This window comes from Ovis canadensis, chromosome 2 (genome assembly GCF_042477335.2).
Source record: "Ovis canadensis isolate MfBH-ARS-UI-01 breed Bighorn chromosome 2, ARS-UI_OviCan_v2, whole genome shotgun sequence".
NCBI classification, from domain to species: domain Eukaryota; kingdom Metazoa; phylum Chordata; class Mammalia; order Artiodactyla; family Bovidae; genus Ovis; species Ovis canadensis.
Window position 1 is genome coordinate 146,019,162 of NC_091246.1, and position 14,543 is coordinate 146,033,704.

At 37.9% G+C, this 14,543-nt stretch overlaps 1 protein-coding gene across 3 annotated transcripts in view; it reads right to left on the bottom strand.

Moving 5' to 3' along the window:
- CERS6 (ceramide synthase 6) overlaps positions 1–14,543 on the bottom strand; it is a 349,400-nt gene that overhangs the window by 40,710 nt on the left and 294,147 nt on the right. For all 3 annotated transcript variants that reach the window (XM_069577322.1, XM_069577321.1, XM_069577320.1), the window contains exons 7-8: positions 10,733–10,861; positions 7,867–7,973 (exon numbers count right to left, since the gene is read on the bottom strand). In XM_069577322.1, the coding sequence (XP_069433423.1) occupies positions 7,867–7,973; positions 10,733–10,861 (236 nt within the window). The remainder of the gene's footprint in view (positions 1–7,866; positions 7,974–10,732; positions 10,862–14,543) is intronic.

Here is a 14,543-nt window from a genome sequence, read left to right on the forward strand (position 1 = left end):
ATGGATCACAGCTGATGTGGGTTCTTTGTTTGTTACAAAACATCACAAAACATCACTCTCAAATATGTGAGACCCTTGATTAAATTTTCAAATCCCTGGCCCTGGCATTAGACTTTATTACCATACTCAGATATTTTAAAAAACAGATAAAATGGCCATGCTGAATTTTTTCCATAGATGGTATATAAACACATTTTATAATACTGAGCAAATAATTTATTTGGTCTTTTTCTCCTTCTCCCAGTAAAAGGTTCAGAGCAGTGATTGGGAGGCAGGGAGGGGTCACTTAAGACATTAATTCTGTGTAGAAAGTGTTACTAGGATACCGCATTTTTTTGTTGACTCAAATCACAAAAGGAGAAAAAGTTATTTAATTGAGAGATATTGTGCATCTCCTATACTCACACATAATATTAAGAATATCTGCACGATTTTTGCCTAAGGTAGTCCAAAGGCTACCTAGACTAAGACTTCTTAGTTGCCTTTTAAGTTTTAGAAGTCTTAGTCATTTTTAAGACCTAAGTTGCCTTAGTCGTTTTTTGGAAGTCTTTCGCCTATGACTTCTAAAAAACACCCAGAGGCTGAATATATTTAATATACCACTTCCCACACTCCTTTATTTTTACTCATCGGACTAATTCTTAATGGACTTGCCCAAGAGTTGGCAAACTTGTTCTGTAAAGGATTTTTACGATTAGTAGGTCATATGCTCTTTCCCAACCACTTAAACCAGTGTAGCAGAAAACAGCCAAGGGCAATATGTAACAGATGGACAAGGCTATGTTTCAATAAAACTTTATAAAAGTAGGCAATTTGTCTTAAAGGTCACAGTTTGTTGATTCCGGTCTAGCCCTTCAATCTTAAAATTATATTAAAATTATTATGTTTACATGAAAAGAGTAAAACATCTCAATACATATTATTTCTATCCAAGTCTACCCCACTTTATGAAGGTAGTAACTGATATTAGTATATGTAAATATTACTAAAAACATACCTAGTAGCCAAAAGACTTTAGGTTTCATCCTTTATCTTTCCAATATAGTTAACACAGACCAGCATCAAGGAAAATTTCAGAGAAAACCTGTCAAGAGATTCTAGAAAAAAAAAAAACCCAAAACTCTGACTGTGTGGATCACAATAAACTGTGGAAAATTCTGAAAGAGATGGAATACCAGACCACCTAACCTGCCTCTTGAGAAATCTGTATGCAGGCCAGGAAGCAACAGTTAGAACTGGACATGGAACAACAGACTAGTTCCAAATAGGAAAAGGAGTACGTCAAGGCTGCATATTGTCATCCTGCTTATTTAACTTATACGCAGAGTACATCATGATAAACGCTGGACTGGAAGAAACACAAGCTGGAATCAAGATTGCCGGGAGAAATATCAATCACCTCAGATATGCAGATGACACCACCCTTATGGCAGAAAGTGAAGAGGAACTAAAAAGCCTCTTGATGAAAGTGAAAGAGGAGAGTGAAAAAGTTGGCTTAAAGCTCAACATTCAGAAAACGAAGATCATGGCATCCGGTCCCATCACTTCCTGGGAAATAGACGGAGAAACAGTGGAAACAGTGTCAGACTTTATTTTTGGGGGCTCCAAAATCACTGCAGATGGTGATCGCAGCCATGAAATTAAAAGACGCTTACTCCTTGGAAGAAAAGTTATGACCAACCTAGATAGCATATTCAAAAGCAGAGACATTACTTTGCCAACAAAGGTCTGTCTCGTCAAGGCTATGGTTTTTCCAGTGGTCATGTATGGATGTGAGAGTTGGACTGTGAAGAAGGCTGAGCACCAAAGAATTGATGCTTTTGAACTGTGGTGTTGGAGAAGACTCTTGAGAGTCCCTTGGACTGCAAGGAGATCCAACCAGTCCATTCTGAAGGAGATCAGCCCTGGGATTTCTTTGGAAGGAATGATGCTAAAGCTGAAACTCCAGTACTTTGGCCACCTCATGCGAAGAGCTGACTCATTGGAAAAGACTCTGATGCTGGGAGGGATTGGGGGCAGGAGGAGAAGGGGACGACAGAGGATGAGATGGCTGGATGGCATCACTGACTCGATGGACGTGAGTCTGAGTGAACTCCGGGAGTTGGTGATGGACAGGGAGGCCTGGCGTGCTGCGATTTATGGGGTCACAAAGAGTCAGACACGACTGAGAGACTGAACTGAACTGAATAGTTATAAAGTACTTTATAATTATAGAACACTGCTACAAATAATATTTCATTTTATCCTTAATATTTCCTGGTAAGGCAGGCAGAACAATTACTGCTATTTTTCTCTGATGAGACCACAGATGTACAGAAGCTATGCACCTGGGCTTCCCACAAGCAGTGAGGAGGAGAAGCATGACTCCAAGCCAGCAGTCTCTCTACTGACTGCACCACGCACCTTCCCTTTCAGGATCTTTGTGGCTTTGCCTTTTCCGATACCAGATTTCTAATGTATGGCCAGAAGATGACAATGCTTACAGTGCAGTGTCTTGGCTGGAGCAGAATAAAAGGGACAATCATTTAGAAATGATTCTTTTTTTAAAATGCAACAACTACCAAAAATGTATCTCATCAACAGCTTTATGGCCTAATCCTTAAATAACATATAGTACACTGTACTGTAGGAAGGACAATTAGAACTTGCTGAATTAAACTGATGTCAGGAGATCAGAGTTCAGAGAGACTGGGTCAATCACTGACTAAATGAGTTTCTCTGTATAATAGAGAAACTGCACCTATCTCCTTCACAACAATTTAAGGTGCTCAACGAAGACAACAGATGTGAGACCATATTACTCAGCCATAAAAAGGAATGAAACTGGGTTGTTTGTAAAGATGTGGGTAGTGCAGTAAATCAGAAAGAGGAAAATAAATATTGTATATTAACACATATATGTGGAGCCTAAGAAAATGGTACAGATGAACCTCTCTGCAGGACAGAAATAGAGTCACAGATGTAGAGAGCAGATCTGTGGACACAGCAGAGGAAGGAGAGGGTGGGATGCACTGAGAGAGCAGCACTGACATATTTGCCCTACGTGTGCAAAACAGGCAGCTTAGAGGGAGGCGGCTGCACTGCACAGGGAGCTCAGCTCCGTGATGCAGGAGGCCAGAGGGAGGCCCCAGACCATATACGTATACACAGAACGATTCACTTCATTGTACAGCAGAAACTGACACAACATTGTAAAGCAATCATACTCTAATAAAAAACTAATTAAAATGTATCTAATTCACTCAACAAATACTTATTGAGTAGCCACTGTGAGCAACGCATTGTGACAGATGCTGTGAGACTGAGCACAACTTACTCCATGCAGATTAAAACCAAACTTCATAAAACACTGAAAATTGTTAAGAACTTCAGGGACCACACACACAAATGGAGTTGAGAAAAGACAGATGCAGATCAATTATAGCAATGGAAAAGCTTACTTTCAAAAAGGAGCAAATGAAGGACTGTCCAGTTGCTAAAACACATAGACTTTCGAGTAGATATAATAATGTGAACCACATAACCAATTTCAAAGAATTAGCATGCAAAAAAAAATGCAATATCAAGAATTTTTAATACTGATTGCATGTTAAAATCATATAATTTGGATATACTGAGTTAAATAAAACGTTATTTAGTGGATATTACCTGTTTCTTTTACTTTTTTAATGTAATTACTAGAAAATTTTAAATTACTATGAAGCCTGAATTATATCACTAATTCTATTGGACTGTGCTGTTTTATGGCCAAAAGGGAAGTCCAGGCAGTGCACGGTTCTGAAATGGCTAATTATGGTGTATGCCATCTTTGTGAGGCATGGACCAGAGATATAACACAGAATGAACCAAGTATCATCAAACCCACAAATCACAAAAATTCTGATGGCTCACGTGGGAACACAATTATAGTTGGGAGGAACCTGCAGGGTATTACTGGTGATTCCAAAGTAAATGGATTCAAAACTAAAAGAAGTGAGGGCATAAAAATCATTCTGTTTCTCCTTCCAGCTAAAGCACAAATATCTGAGGGAGAAATAAGTCTATGAAACCCTTGTTAGAACTGAAGACCAATCTAGCTCCAGCACTTTCCCTCAACCAGTAACTATTTCACACACATATTTGAAAGGACCCTGATGCTGGGAAAGATTGAAGGCAGGAGAAGAAGTGGACGACCCAGGATGAGATGGTTGGATGGCATCACCGACTCAATGGACATGAGTTTGGGTAAACTCTGGGAGTTGGTGATGGACAGGGAGGCCTGGTGTGCTGCAGTCCATGGGGTCTCAAAGGGTCGGACACAACTGAGCGACTGAACTGAACTGAGGTGATACTCTATCTAGAATCATGCTCTACTTGGCTGACAGAGCTCCTTAGTGCGTGCAACCAAACTGGTTAATATCAGCAATCCACTTACATTCCTCATACCCAATAAATGTTCAGAAAATAATGGACAATCTCTACATCCCACACAATTATCGACCAGAATACTCAAGGGACCTGTAGGGATTCAAGTGCCCAAGAGAGGCCCTTGTCTTACCAAATTCTCAGCACCCAGCCCGGTACTAGTGACACAGTAAGTGCCCAGTAAATATTCATTAAATACACAAAAAGTGGTAGTATATTTGAAGGTAAAAGTCCACATCTATATGGAAAGGGCAGGAACCAGAAATTACAGACTGGTGAGCACTTAGAAATAAAGAGCCAGGAAGGAGCCGGCAAAGGCCAAAGCCAAAAACCAAGCCAGCCAGATGGGCCATGAATCTTTTTCTGCCCAACACCACGTGTACAGAGCATGAACTTGATGTTCACAAGACCTCTGACACAGTCTTTTACAACACCTTTTAAAAATATGGAGAAATAGCAGGCTAATGACAAAGCAGTTATAAGACAGTAACGAACAGAAAATCATAAAGACAGACTGGTGGTTGAGAGATGGAGGTCAACGTGAAGAAATTCTTCAGTAGTGTACACAGGAGCCCCTCTGGGTCAACATTTGCTTCAGTGAGCTGGGAGAAGCGTGAAAGGCATGTTTGCAAGTAACATAAAAGTAGCAGGGTAAGTGCAGCAGTGGATATGGTTCAGAAGATCCTAATCAGGCCCGAATATCTGAAAACAGCATGATGAAATCTAATAGAAATAAATGTAGGTGGTCTGATTAGGTATGCAAATAAGTCAGAATTAGAAATAAAAATACATTAAAAACGAGATAAATGAAAGCTGAAGGCGATCTAGTCTGGCAGCAGCTCAGCTGTTTATCAAGACTGCCTGCGGAACGCTAATGCAGAGACAAAATGCCTCGGAAGAAATGCAGTTCTAAGCACAGCTTTTTGTTAGTGCTTTTACATTTTGTATCGGCTAGTCCACACTCAGAACATTGTGACAACAGGAATTCTGAGGAACAAACGAAGGAGAACAACAAACAGGAATCATTGAAGGGATTAGAGATGCTTTTGAAGAGAACGCCTACGATGATATAGCAGAAACCCTCCCATTCTTAAGAGTTTCAGTTAGAAGTGGTTGGGTACACTTTGTTTTCCAAAAGGCACTTTTTTGAGGAAGGAAAGGAGTCACAGATCTCTTTTAGAATCTAATAGAGCCATGGGTCCTCTCCCTAGGGAAAAAAAATGTACACACATATGTTTTATAAACAGTTTCAGGGGGTTTTAATCAGATTAAGAACCCTTCGTTTAGAAATTCTAAGGACCCAGGTTTCTGTTTCATATAAAAAATTATTTCTCCCTTGACCTCTAAAGCAATACTCCTGATGAGGAACTGAGAGAATTCCTACCCTGGGCAGAGGGTTAGGACAGGGGTCTGGAGCCAGTCACCTGTATTGTCCCTCCCAATTTTAGGAGTCACTAATCTGAAATAAATTTTTGAATGGCTTCACAGTATTTAGGCAAATACTTAAAACACTTTTTTTTTAATTGTCATTCACCTTACTATTTTAAATATTCTCAACGCCCATTACACTCTAGTAATTGAAACAGGGTCAAAACAAAGGTCATCCAAGCACTCACATCATTTATGAGACATATCTGACCAAGCACTCACATCGTTTATGAGACATATCTGACAAGGACTTCATTCGCTAGATGCCCAATCACAATGGGAGTAGGTATACAGAAATTATTTCTTGTCCACAAGCAATAAAATATTTCTCTCCACAAGCTGCTTTTTGAAAAACTTGACTGCACAAAGGGCTGAGGTGGCAGGAAACCTACAGTATTTGCAATATTATAAGCTCTTGGTTTGCATTTCTGGTTATAAGGATTTTTCTAAGCAGCTGGCTTATGTTATCATCACAGGACATACCCATGAGTTATCTCATTAGCAGCATTACATAATTTCTATATTCTGAGTTTACCTTCTTGGTATCTCATTGCTGTCTAAACCGGAAGAGCTTTTCGACATTAGCTAGAAAGGAGGAGATACATCTCAGCTTTCATTCTATCCTTAAAAGATAGAATGAAAGCAAATGTAAGTCCTTAATAGTGATGCTTACTTTTTAAAAACTAGGTTCTCAGAAATTCTAAGCAGGAAAAGATTTCTGTTTTTCTTTTGAGAAAATTTTCCTGGATTTTCCTTGACTTTCTTCTATTTAAATTCCTACCCCTAGTTCTGCTCATAATCTTGAAAGAGCTCCAATCCTGAAATAAGTATAGATACATTATAGTCAAAATTACTTAATGTTTCCTACCTACAATCATATAAAAACTATTATAATGAGTTTGATAAATGCCTTCTGCCAACACAGGGTGCTGCTGCCGGGATGCAATTTTCGTAACAAGTAGGTGTCCAAAAGGGCTGTGAGTCTCAAGGAGAAGATGTGTGTGTGTATATGTGTGTGTGTGTATGGGGTGAGATTAATTTGCCTATGGAACGTCAATGATAGATGTTACTCACCTAAAAATCCCTTTTTTATAGTTTTTCTATTGGACCGAAAAGGTATCACTGAAGCCCTTCATTTCTCCACCTTCTCCCCTTCCATTGCTGTCATTTCCCATTCAAATCCATTTCCCCAAATGGAATTAAAAAAATCTGTCATCAGTGGTAGACTTTAAGTGAACTGGAGGAATAATACTTTTTTTAGAAATAATAATCTCCATAAAGATTAACGACAGTAGATTTATTTTCTATACAAGAGACTCTCATATTTCATCAAAACCTGTCATATAGCTCTCAACCAAAGAAAAGATGTCCAGACAGTAAGGGGCCACAGAGAATTTTAAGGGTTACTTTTGAGTTATATTTTCATCTGCTTTAGCTATAAATGCAGCCGATGAGAATTATATAGGATAGTGGTCCTAAAACTTGAATGTAGCAGTCATCAGGAAGGCATATCAAAATCCAAAATGCCAGGCCCCATACCCTGAGTCTGTGATTCAGTAGGTCTGGGATAGATGGGGCCCCAGAGGTTATCACCCCAGAGGTGATTCTGCTGCTGCGGCTAATAAATCCTTGGTGAACAACTGGTACAGGAGGATCCCAGATATCTAACTGGTTGCAACACCATACTTCCTTTCTTAATGCAAACTTTCATGGCTAAGGTTTTTGCATCATATTTTAGGATTGGAGCCTAAAATGGCTGACAGCTTCTTGTGGCTTAAGAACCTACGCAAGCCACATCCTTCTCTAACAATCCTGGAGTGGGGTGCCATTGCCTTCTCCGAACAATCCTGTAGAAAGAATTAATAAAGAAGACAACTCCCTTCTGGAAGAAGAAATCAAGCTGTTTCTTGAGTCTCTCCCTCACTTTCTTTAACCTTCTTACTAAGTATCTGGAGTAAAATTCAACAGGAAAATGTTTCATAAAACCTATTCTGGTTGGGGTGGCCTTATCAGAAAGAAGATAGGCCCACTTACCAGAGAGGAAATACACCCAGTCGCGTGGTGATAAAAACCATGGCAAACATAACAAACAGGAGATCACAAATTTTCTGAAACTTGGCGTAATTTGCCATTTTGGCAGCCTATAAAAGGAAGGAATGTGAAAGATTAATTCAGTTAAACTGATAAATGGAAAGCTTCTTTCAATATGGACGAGTCTCCTTTAAGATATAACTTACCAGATGCATAAAACTGCCTGCTACTTTGAAATGTCATGCATCATGCATCATATTTATAAATTACCCATAAGTCAAGTGAAATGTGGTATTAGCCATAAGTAGAACTACTGACTGTTACAGATTTAATAAAATATTCAGCAACCTGAAAAATTCAATTATATGGTTGACTTCAGGAAAACAGAAAAATAAGAAACTCTTGCATTACAGATAATACTAGCAAGCCAAAGACACCAAAACAGGAATTTGGCATAACAGGTCAAAATAGAAAAGTGCTAGATAATCCTTTAACCTTTAATGAATTCCAAATACTAAGGTTACAAACTTTATAGACACTATACTGAGCCTTCCTGTACTTTTTCCTCCTTCAGACTCAGAGTTATAGGTTTTTCTTAAACAGGTAAAAGGAGGTCTCTGGGGACAATTTCTTGGCTTATTCTCACAAATTTAGAAACGAAGAATGTGTCAAGATGATGTTATTTCAGTGAATCCATTTAGGTATCATTTTCAAATTTACATTATTGGGTAATTTTCTAGATGAAAGTCACTAGTGTTCAGAATGTCTATGAGAAGTACACTAATAATTTATGGTAGTGATTTAAGTGACCACTTTTTATATTATAAATTAGTCGAGGAAAGAAATACATCCCTTTCTCTACCATTTACTTTTTATAGATGATTCTAAGAACAGGGGACACTGAAAACAAAATTGTGCTTGATTACCTCTTTTTACATTTTCACATATAATTCACAGTACCCACACACTGGCTTATAAACTGAAGATGTATTTCAAATTCACGACATTATTTTCTACTTCTTGTAAAGTTAAAATAGCTGAGCCAGACTTGAAAGGCTTGTTGACAGTATCCATAGAAGCTATAATTTAAGATCTTTAAGTAAAATATGAAGCTATGAGAGAAATACATTCCTAAAAGGAAATATCAGTATCTATTAACTGAGTGGAAGCCAGGATTATGAACCTTTAATTTCGTGAATACTTTGTATGTGACATCACAACTTATACTAAAGGAATAAAAAAAGCGTCTTCTGCCTCCTTCTGGCTATGTAAACCATGCAGTTTTTCTTTTACATTCATTCACCAGTATTCAGTAACAAGCATTAAACATCAAATTTTCTGAAATGTCTAAGCCATAGATTCCACTTTGAAGAGTCAACATATCTCATTTTTTGGATATTCTCAAGCATTATTTTATAATGTCAAATAGAATCCAAGGGATGAAGAACACTTCCTTTTAAACCTTTGTTTAGAAAGGAGTCATTCACATGACTTGGACTTCTGGAATCTTTCTCTTTTTTAGATAAAAGTGGTAGATGATGATTCAGTCCACACTTTCTGAATTATGGCTCTGCCAAGCACTAGGCCATCCATTTCCACAGACAAGAGCTGGCAGATTATACAGGATTGATTTCAAGATGGTAGATTGCTGTATATGTTTCTACCTCCAAGCGCACTGAGGATTTAACCACATGGTAACTGATTTTCAGGGAATTGCCTTTGTACTAATTCTATTTCTTTTAAAAAATGTGCTGAATAGAATCTAGCTCGAATCACTTAAAAATAGTGCCAACCCTTCATATGACATATCTAGCCCATTAGGAATATTTTTTTTGTTTCATAACCTTATAGGGACCAGAGTCTTTAATGAAGTGCTGTATATACTTCAAACCTTGACTAATTGCCTTTATAGTAGATTCAGTTTTACGACCTGAAATTTCTGCTTGTATTGCAATAACAAATCATTATTTGAGGGCACTTCTATTTTACATTCACAGTGACAGCGTAAGCTTCAAAGGGGCAGAACTGTAGGGCGACAGGAATAAAAAATCAGAATGCAGACTCTAAGACCCATTTCTACATGGAATTTGTACTTTGGTAAGTTTATTTTTGACCAATTATGTGAATTTCTTAGGATTAAAGTGAAAAACTGTAATTATAGAACCTTACTGAGCATGTCTCTTCATGGGGGCCAATATTAAGAGAAAATACCACACCAAAATTTTACTTGGGATTTTATCTTTTGAAATATGTTTAGAAGCATTTTTATTTTTCATTCTTTTTTGCTATTTTAATAATTCTAAGTGGTAATGGTTTAGAAAGTTAACTAAAGTGCAACCAATATCTCTTCAGGTATTCTTAACATGTATATGCATCGAAAACAGTTTTCATGTAAAATTTGCAATGCATATATACTTTCACTGTAAAAATACTAGGACAATATTTAATATTAATATACATAATCTACACATATATATAGGCAATAAAAACTATGACTGTTAATTTCATCAGGATGGACAACTAATAACTATAGTGAGTTATACATACCTTCCAGATAAATCAGTGTGAAACTTGTAACATTAGAAACAAAGCCTATTCAAATAGTAATTTTCCTATTGTAAAACATTAATTTCTTAAGTGTGGAAGGGTAAAGGTTTTCATTATTCTGTTAATAAAGAATGCTAACTTGGTGAAAATATTAAAGTCTCACTTTCACCAATTAGACCTACAGAGAAACACTCCATAGATTCAAAGAAGTCATATCCTACCTTCTCCCAACACCATCTAGCATACCCTAGAAGAACTGAGGATCTGAGGGATTCCTTAAATTTCAGATTTTGTACTCTATATATGAAAAGAAAACTTTTACCTCTAGAAGAGCATCGGCTGAATCGTGGAGACAGAGGATCAGGGTGCCTACTCGGGCCATGTTGTTGACATATGAAAAGGTAATCAAGAGAATAGCTACAAGGTGATGCAGGAACATAACGCCAAAGTCCTGGGAAGCAGAAGACACAGGCATGTTAGTTAGGATTTAGCAGCATCACAGTCTTTCCATCTATTCATCCATTCATCTAATACTTCTGAGGAACCCAGTGGGCCCAGCACCGGGGACACTAACATGAGTAATATATAGTTCCTACTCTCTGAGAGTTCACCATGTCGTGGGAGAGACACGCAGGAGACCAGTGACTTTGGACAATGTGATCAATACCAGGACTAAGGCCAGATCATAAACGCTGTTTTGTACTAAGCCAAGGAATTTAAAGCTAGGGGGAAAATTGCCATATAGAATTTGTGAATGAAAAAATATTACCTGCCATATCAGAAGACAAAGGAGGTTGCAGCCATCAAATTACAGTCTCCTCTAGAGTGAGCACCGAGGAAACTCAGGATGGAAAGAAGATGCCCACCAGCAGTCAGTCACTGCAGTGCACCCTGGCAGGGCACCTTGAGGAGGCTCAGGATGAGAAAGCAGAAGATCCTGGCCCCAGACTGCTGAGGTGCATGTTGAAGGAATGAGTGATACGCATGGGACAGTCATCTTCCTATACACAGAAAAGCACTAAGTCCCTTAACTTGAGATATCTGGTTTTCTTTAATAATAATCTTTTGCTATTCTGACTACCTGGTCTTTGTTGTAGAAACTCCTATACATCCTGGGTCCCCCTTTGTCTCTTTGGAGTAGTCTCTCAGAGTGATCTGAGATGCTATGTCCGCAGCTTAAGTCCTCAGTTTTGTCAAGTTTTTGACAATAATTTTCAACTTTTAAATTGTACATTTTTTTTTCAGTTGACAGGTTTCAAGCTCAGAAAGGTATTATTTGGATTTGCACATTAGGAAACTCTTCTAGTGCAGGGCCACCTGGACCACTTCTCTAACTATTAGTGGCTAGGGTTTGGCATCCTTCTCCTGGAATATGCCCAATGGAATGTTAAAATAAGAATTGTAATATGTTGGCATTTCTGATGGCATTTCTACACAAACAAGCTCTGAATTTTAACCATTATCTGTCTGTAGTCACTAGAAAAAAAAAAACTGGCAAACGTAATGGGAATTTGGCCATCCTTATTTTGATCAATTTCAAGGCTGCTTCCTGGCTCATGTGAAAAGATCATCTTTCTCCACTACTGATTTATCTCCTGACCACTTGGACACATTTATTGTAACATGGAATTTATATTGCTTGGAAATGCTTCTACTGACACTTTTATTTAGTGTGTATTTCTCCCAGAGTAAACTCAAAGTCTCTGGGACTTCAGTGCCAAGACCAGCTCAAATGATGACCTACTTGAAACCATGGACCATTCAGAGATAAATGAGACAAAATTAGAAGCATATTATGAAACTGAGAGAAAGAGAAAAAAAGAAAGTGACTGTATGTACAGATACATATACTCTTTATTAAGTAGCTATTGATGTCACACAGTTTGGGGTCTGAAAGTTCAATTTTGATGACTTAAATGGTTCTAAAACATTTAAACAATGTTTTTTGCTTATATCCTGAAAGTAACTAATGATAATCTATAAGTAATAAAATGCTGCACCTATAAGGTCCTTTTGCCATATATTTCCTTGTATAGTTCCCACATTGAAAAATTCCAATCATTTTAATTTATGTAACTTAAACCTATAAAGCTATGGATTCTTCTACTGTTTAAATTCCTGTGATACAGAACTCTTTAAGAATATCTTTTTATGTTTTATAAATTCAAGCTTTAAATGACAATGATGAAGTAAAGCCACATGGGTATATTTAAAAAAACACAATGTTTAAATGGTTCTGTATACACTTTGGTGTCCAGACGTTACTTTTCTGCATTTATGGATAACCATATTGACTTATTATTGGGATTCCCAATAGCTCAGTGTGTAAAGAATCTGCCTTCAATGCAGGAGACAGGAAATGTGGGTACAGTCCCTGGGTCTGGAAGAATCCCTAGAAGATGAAATAGCAATCCACTCTAGCATTCTTGCCTAAAAAAGTCCCATGGAGAAAGGATCCTGGTGAATGACAATCCAAAGGGCTGCAAAGAGTCAGACATGACTGAGTGACTGAGCATACATATTGGTTTTTAAATTTATTCTATAAGTAGCTCATATTTACTGGAATAAACAATGTATTAGTTTTCTAAATAAGGTCAGATATGTTAAAAAAATGAAATAGAACTATTTTTCTTATTTTCAGTTAACCTCGACTTCACTTTCACTTTTCACTTTCATGCATTGGAGAAGGAAATGGCAACCCACTCCAGTGTTCTTGCCTGGAGAATCCCAGGGACGGGGGAGCCTGGTGGGCTGCCGTCTCTGGGGTCACACAGAGTCGGACACGACTGAAGTGACTTAGCAGCAGCAGCCGCAGAAGTCTCAAAATGAGCTGTGTGGCATGATGGTAGACACCATTGTTGGCAGAATCATGTCCTGCATCAGTTCATTCTACGCCCACAGCAGAACTACAGAATGAAGTGCAAACTCCTGCCGCCTGTGGACCTATCACCGTACTCCTTCCTCTAGACCCACATCTGCATCTCGAATTAGTTCTCAGCTCACGGCGAGAGAAATGAAGACCATGCTCTGAGTTTAATCAGTGACCATATACAGACTTAACTTACCAGTTTTACCTATTTCTCTTGATTTCTCTGACGCTTTTGTAGTTATCTAGGGTCTCCCTACAGGATTAAAGTTGAACAATACCAAAAGTGCCTTAAGTGAAGTGAAGTGAAGTGAAGTCGCTCAGTTGTGTCTGACTCTTTGCGACCCCATGGACTGTAGCCTACCAGGCTCCTCCGTCCACGGGATTTTCCAGGCAAGAGTACTGGAGCGGGTTGCCTTTTCTTCTCCAGGGGATCTTCCCAACCCAGGGATCGGAACCCAGGCCTACCATATTGTAGGCAGACACTTTACCGTCTGAGCCGCCAGGGAAGCCCTAAAAGTGCCTTAAGCATATAATAAAAATTGCTCTGATAATGTTTCCCAGGGGAAGATGACATCTCTTCACTCAAGGCTGTTATCAGAAATGTATTTGGTTTCATCACCTAGAGTTATCTACCAGACAATAGCTACTTCAAAACAATGGATCAATTGAAGTGGAGCTAACCTATCAACTGCTATTTTATACTATCTCAAAAATATAATTAAATAAAACCATAGAGTGTTAATTCAACAGTTCAGTGAGTTTATATTCACCCATGCTGAATACATAGATTTTAAAATCTAACTAGTTGAGTACCTAACCAGAACAATACTTTCCACATTTCCCATTGTTTAGCCCTGAGTGATTGCTCTTGATTTACTGAAAGAGAAGAGGTTTTCTTGATTTAATTTTAAAATGAATATAAATTGATTAAAACCTTATGGAGGATTAGGGCCATTTTATAAATAAGTTTCCTAATATGTATCTGATATAAATGTCAATAAATAAAACAATGCCCTTGGCAATATAGCAAGGTTGCCCTAAAAACAAGAGACTTGTTTTTCAGACAAAGTTTGCTTTGTGAAGATGATTTTTGCATATAAATAACCTGGTTCTAGAAAACATTTATTACTGAGGGGCTCAGAGCTATGCTCACAGCAGAAGACCAATTTTCATTATACTGCCATATCTGTATGAATATAAAAAGCATGAATAATGGATTTTGTCTTTTACATTTCTGCTTCAGGAAGCATTATACACACTGAAA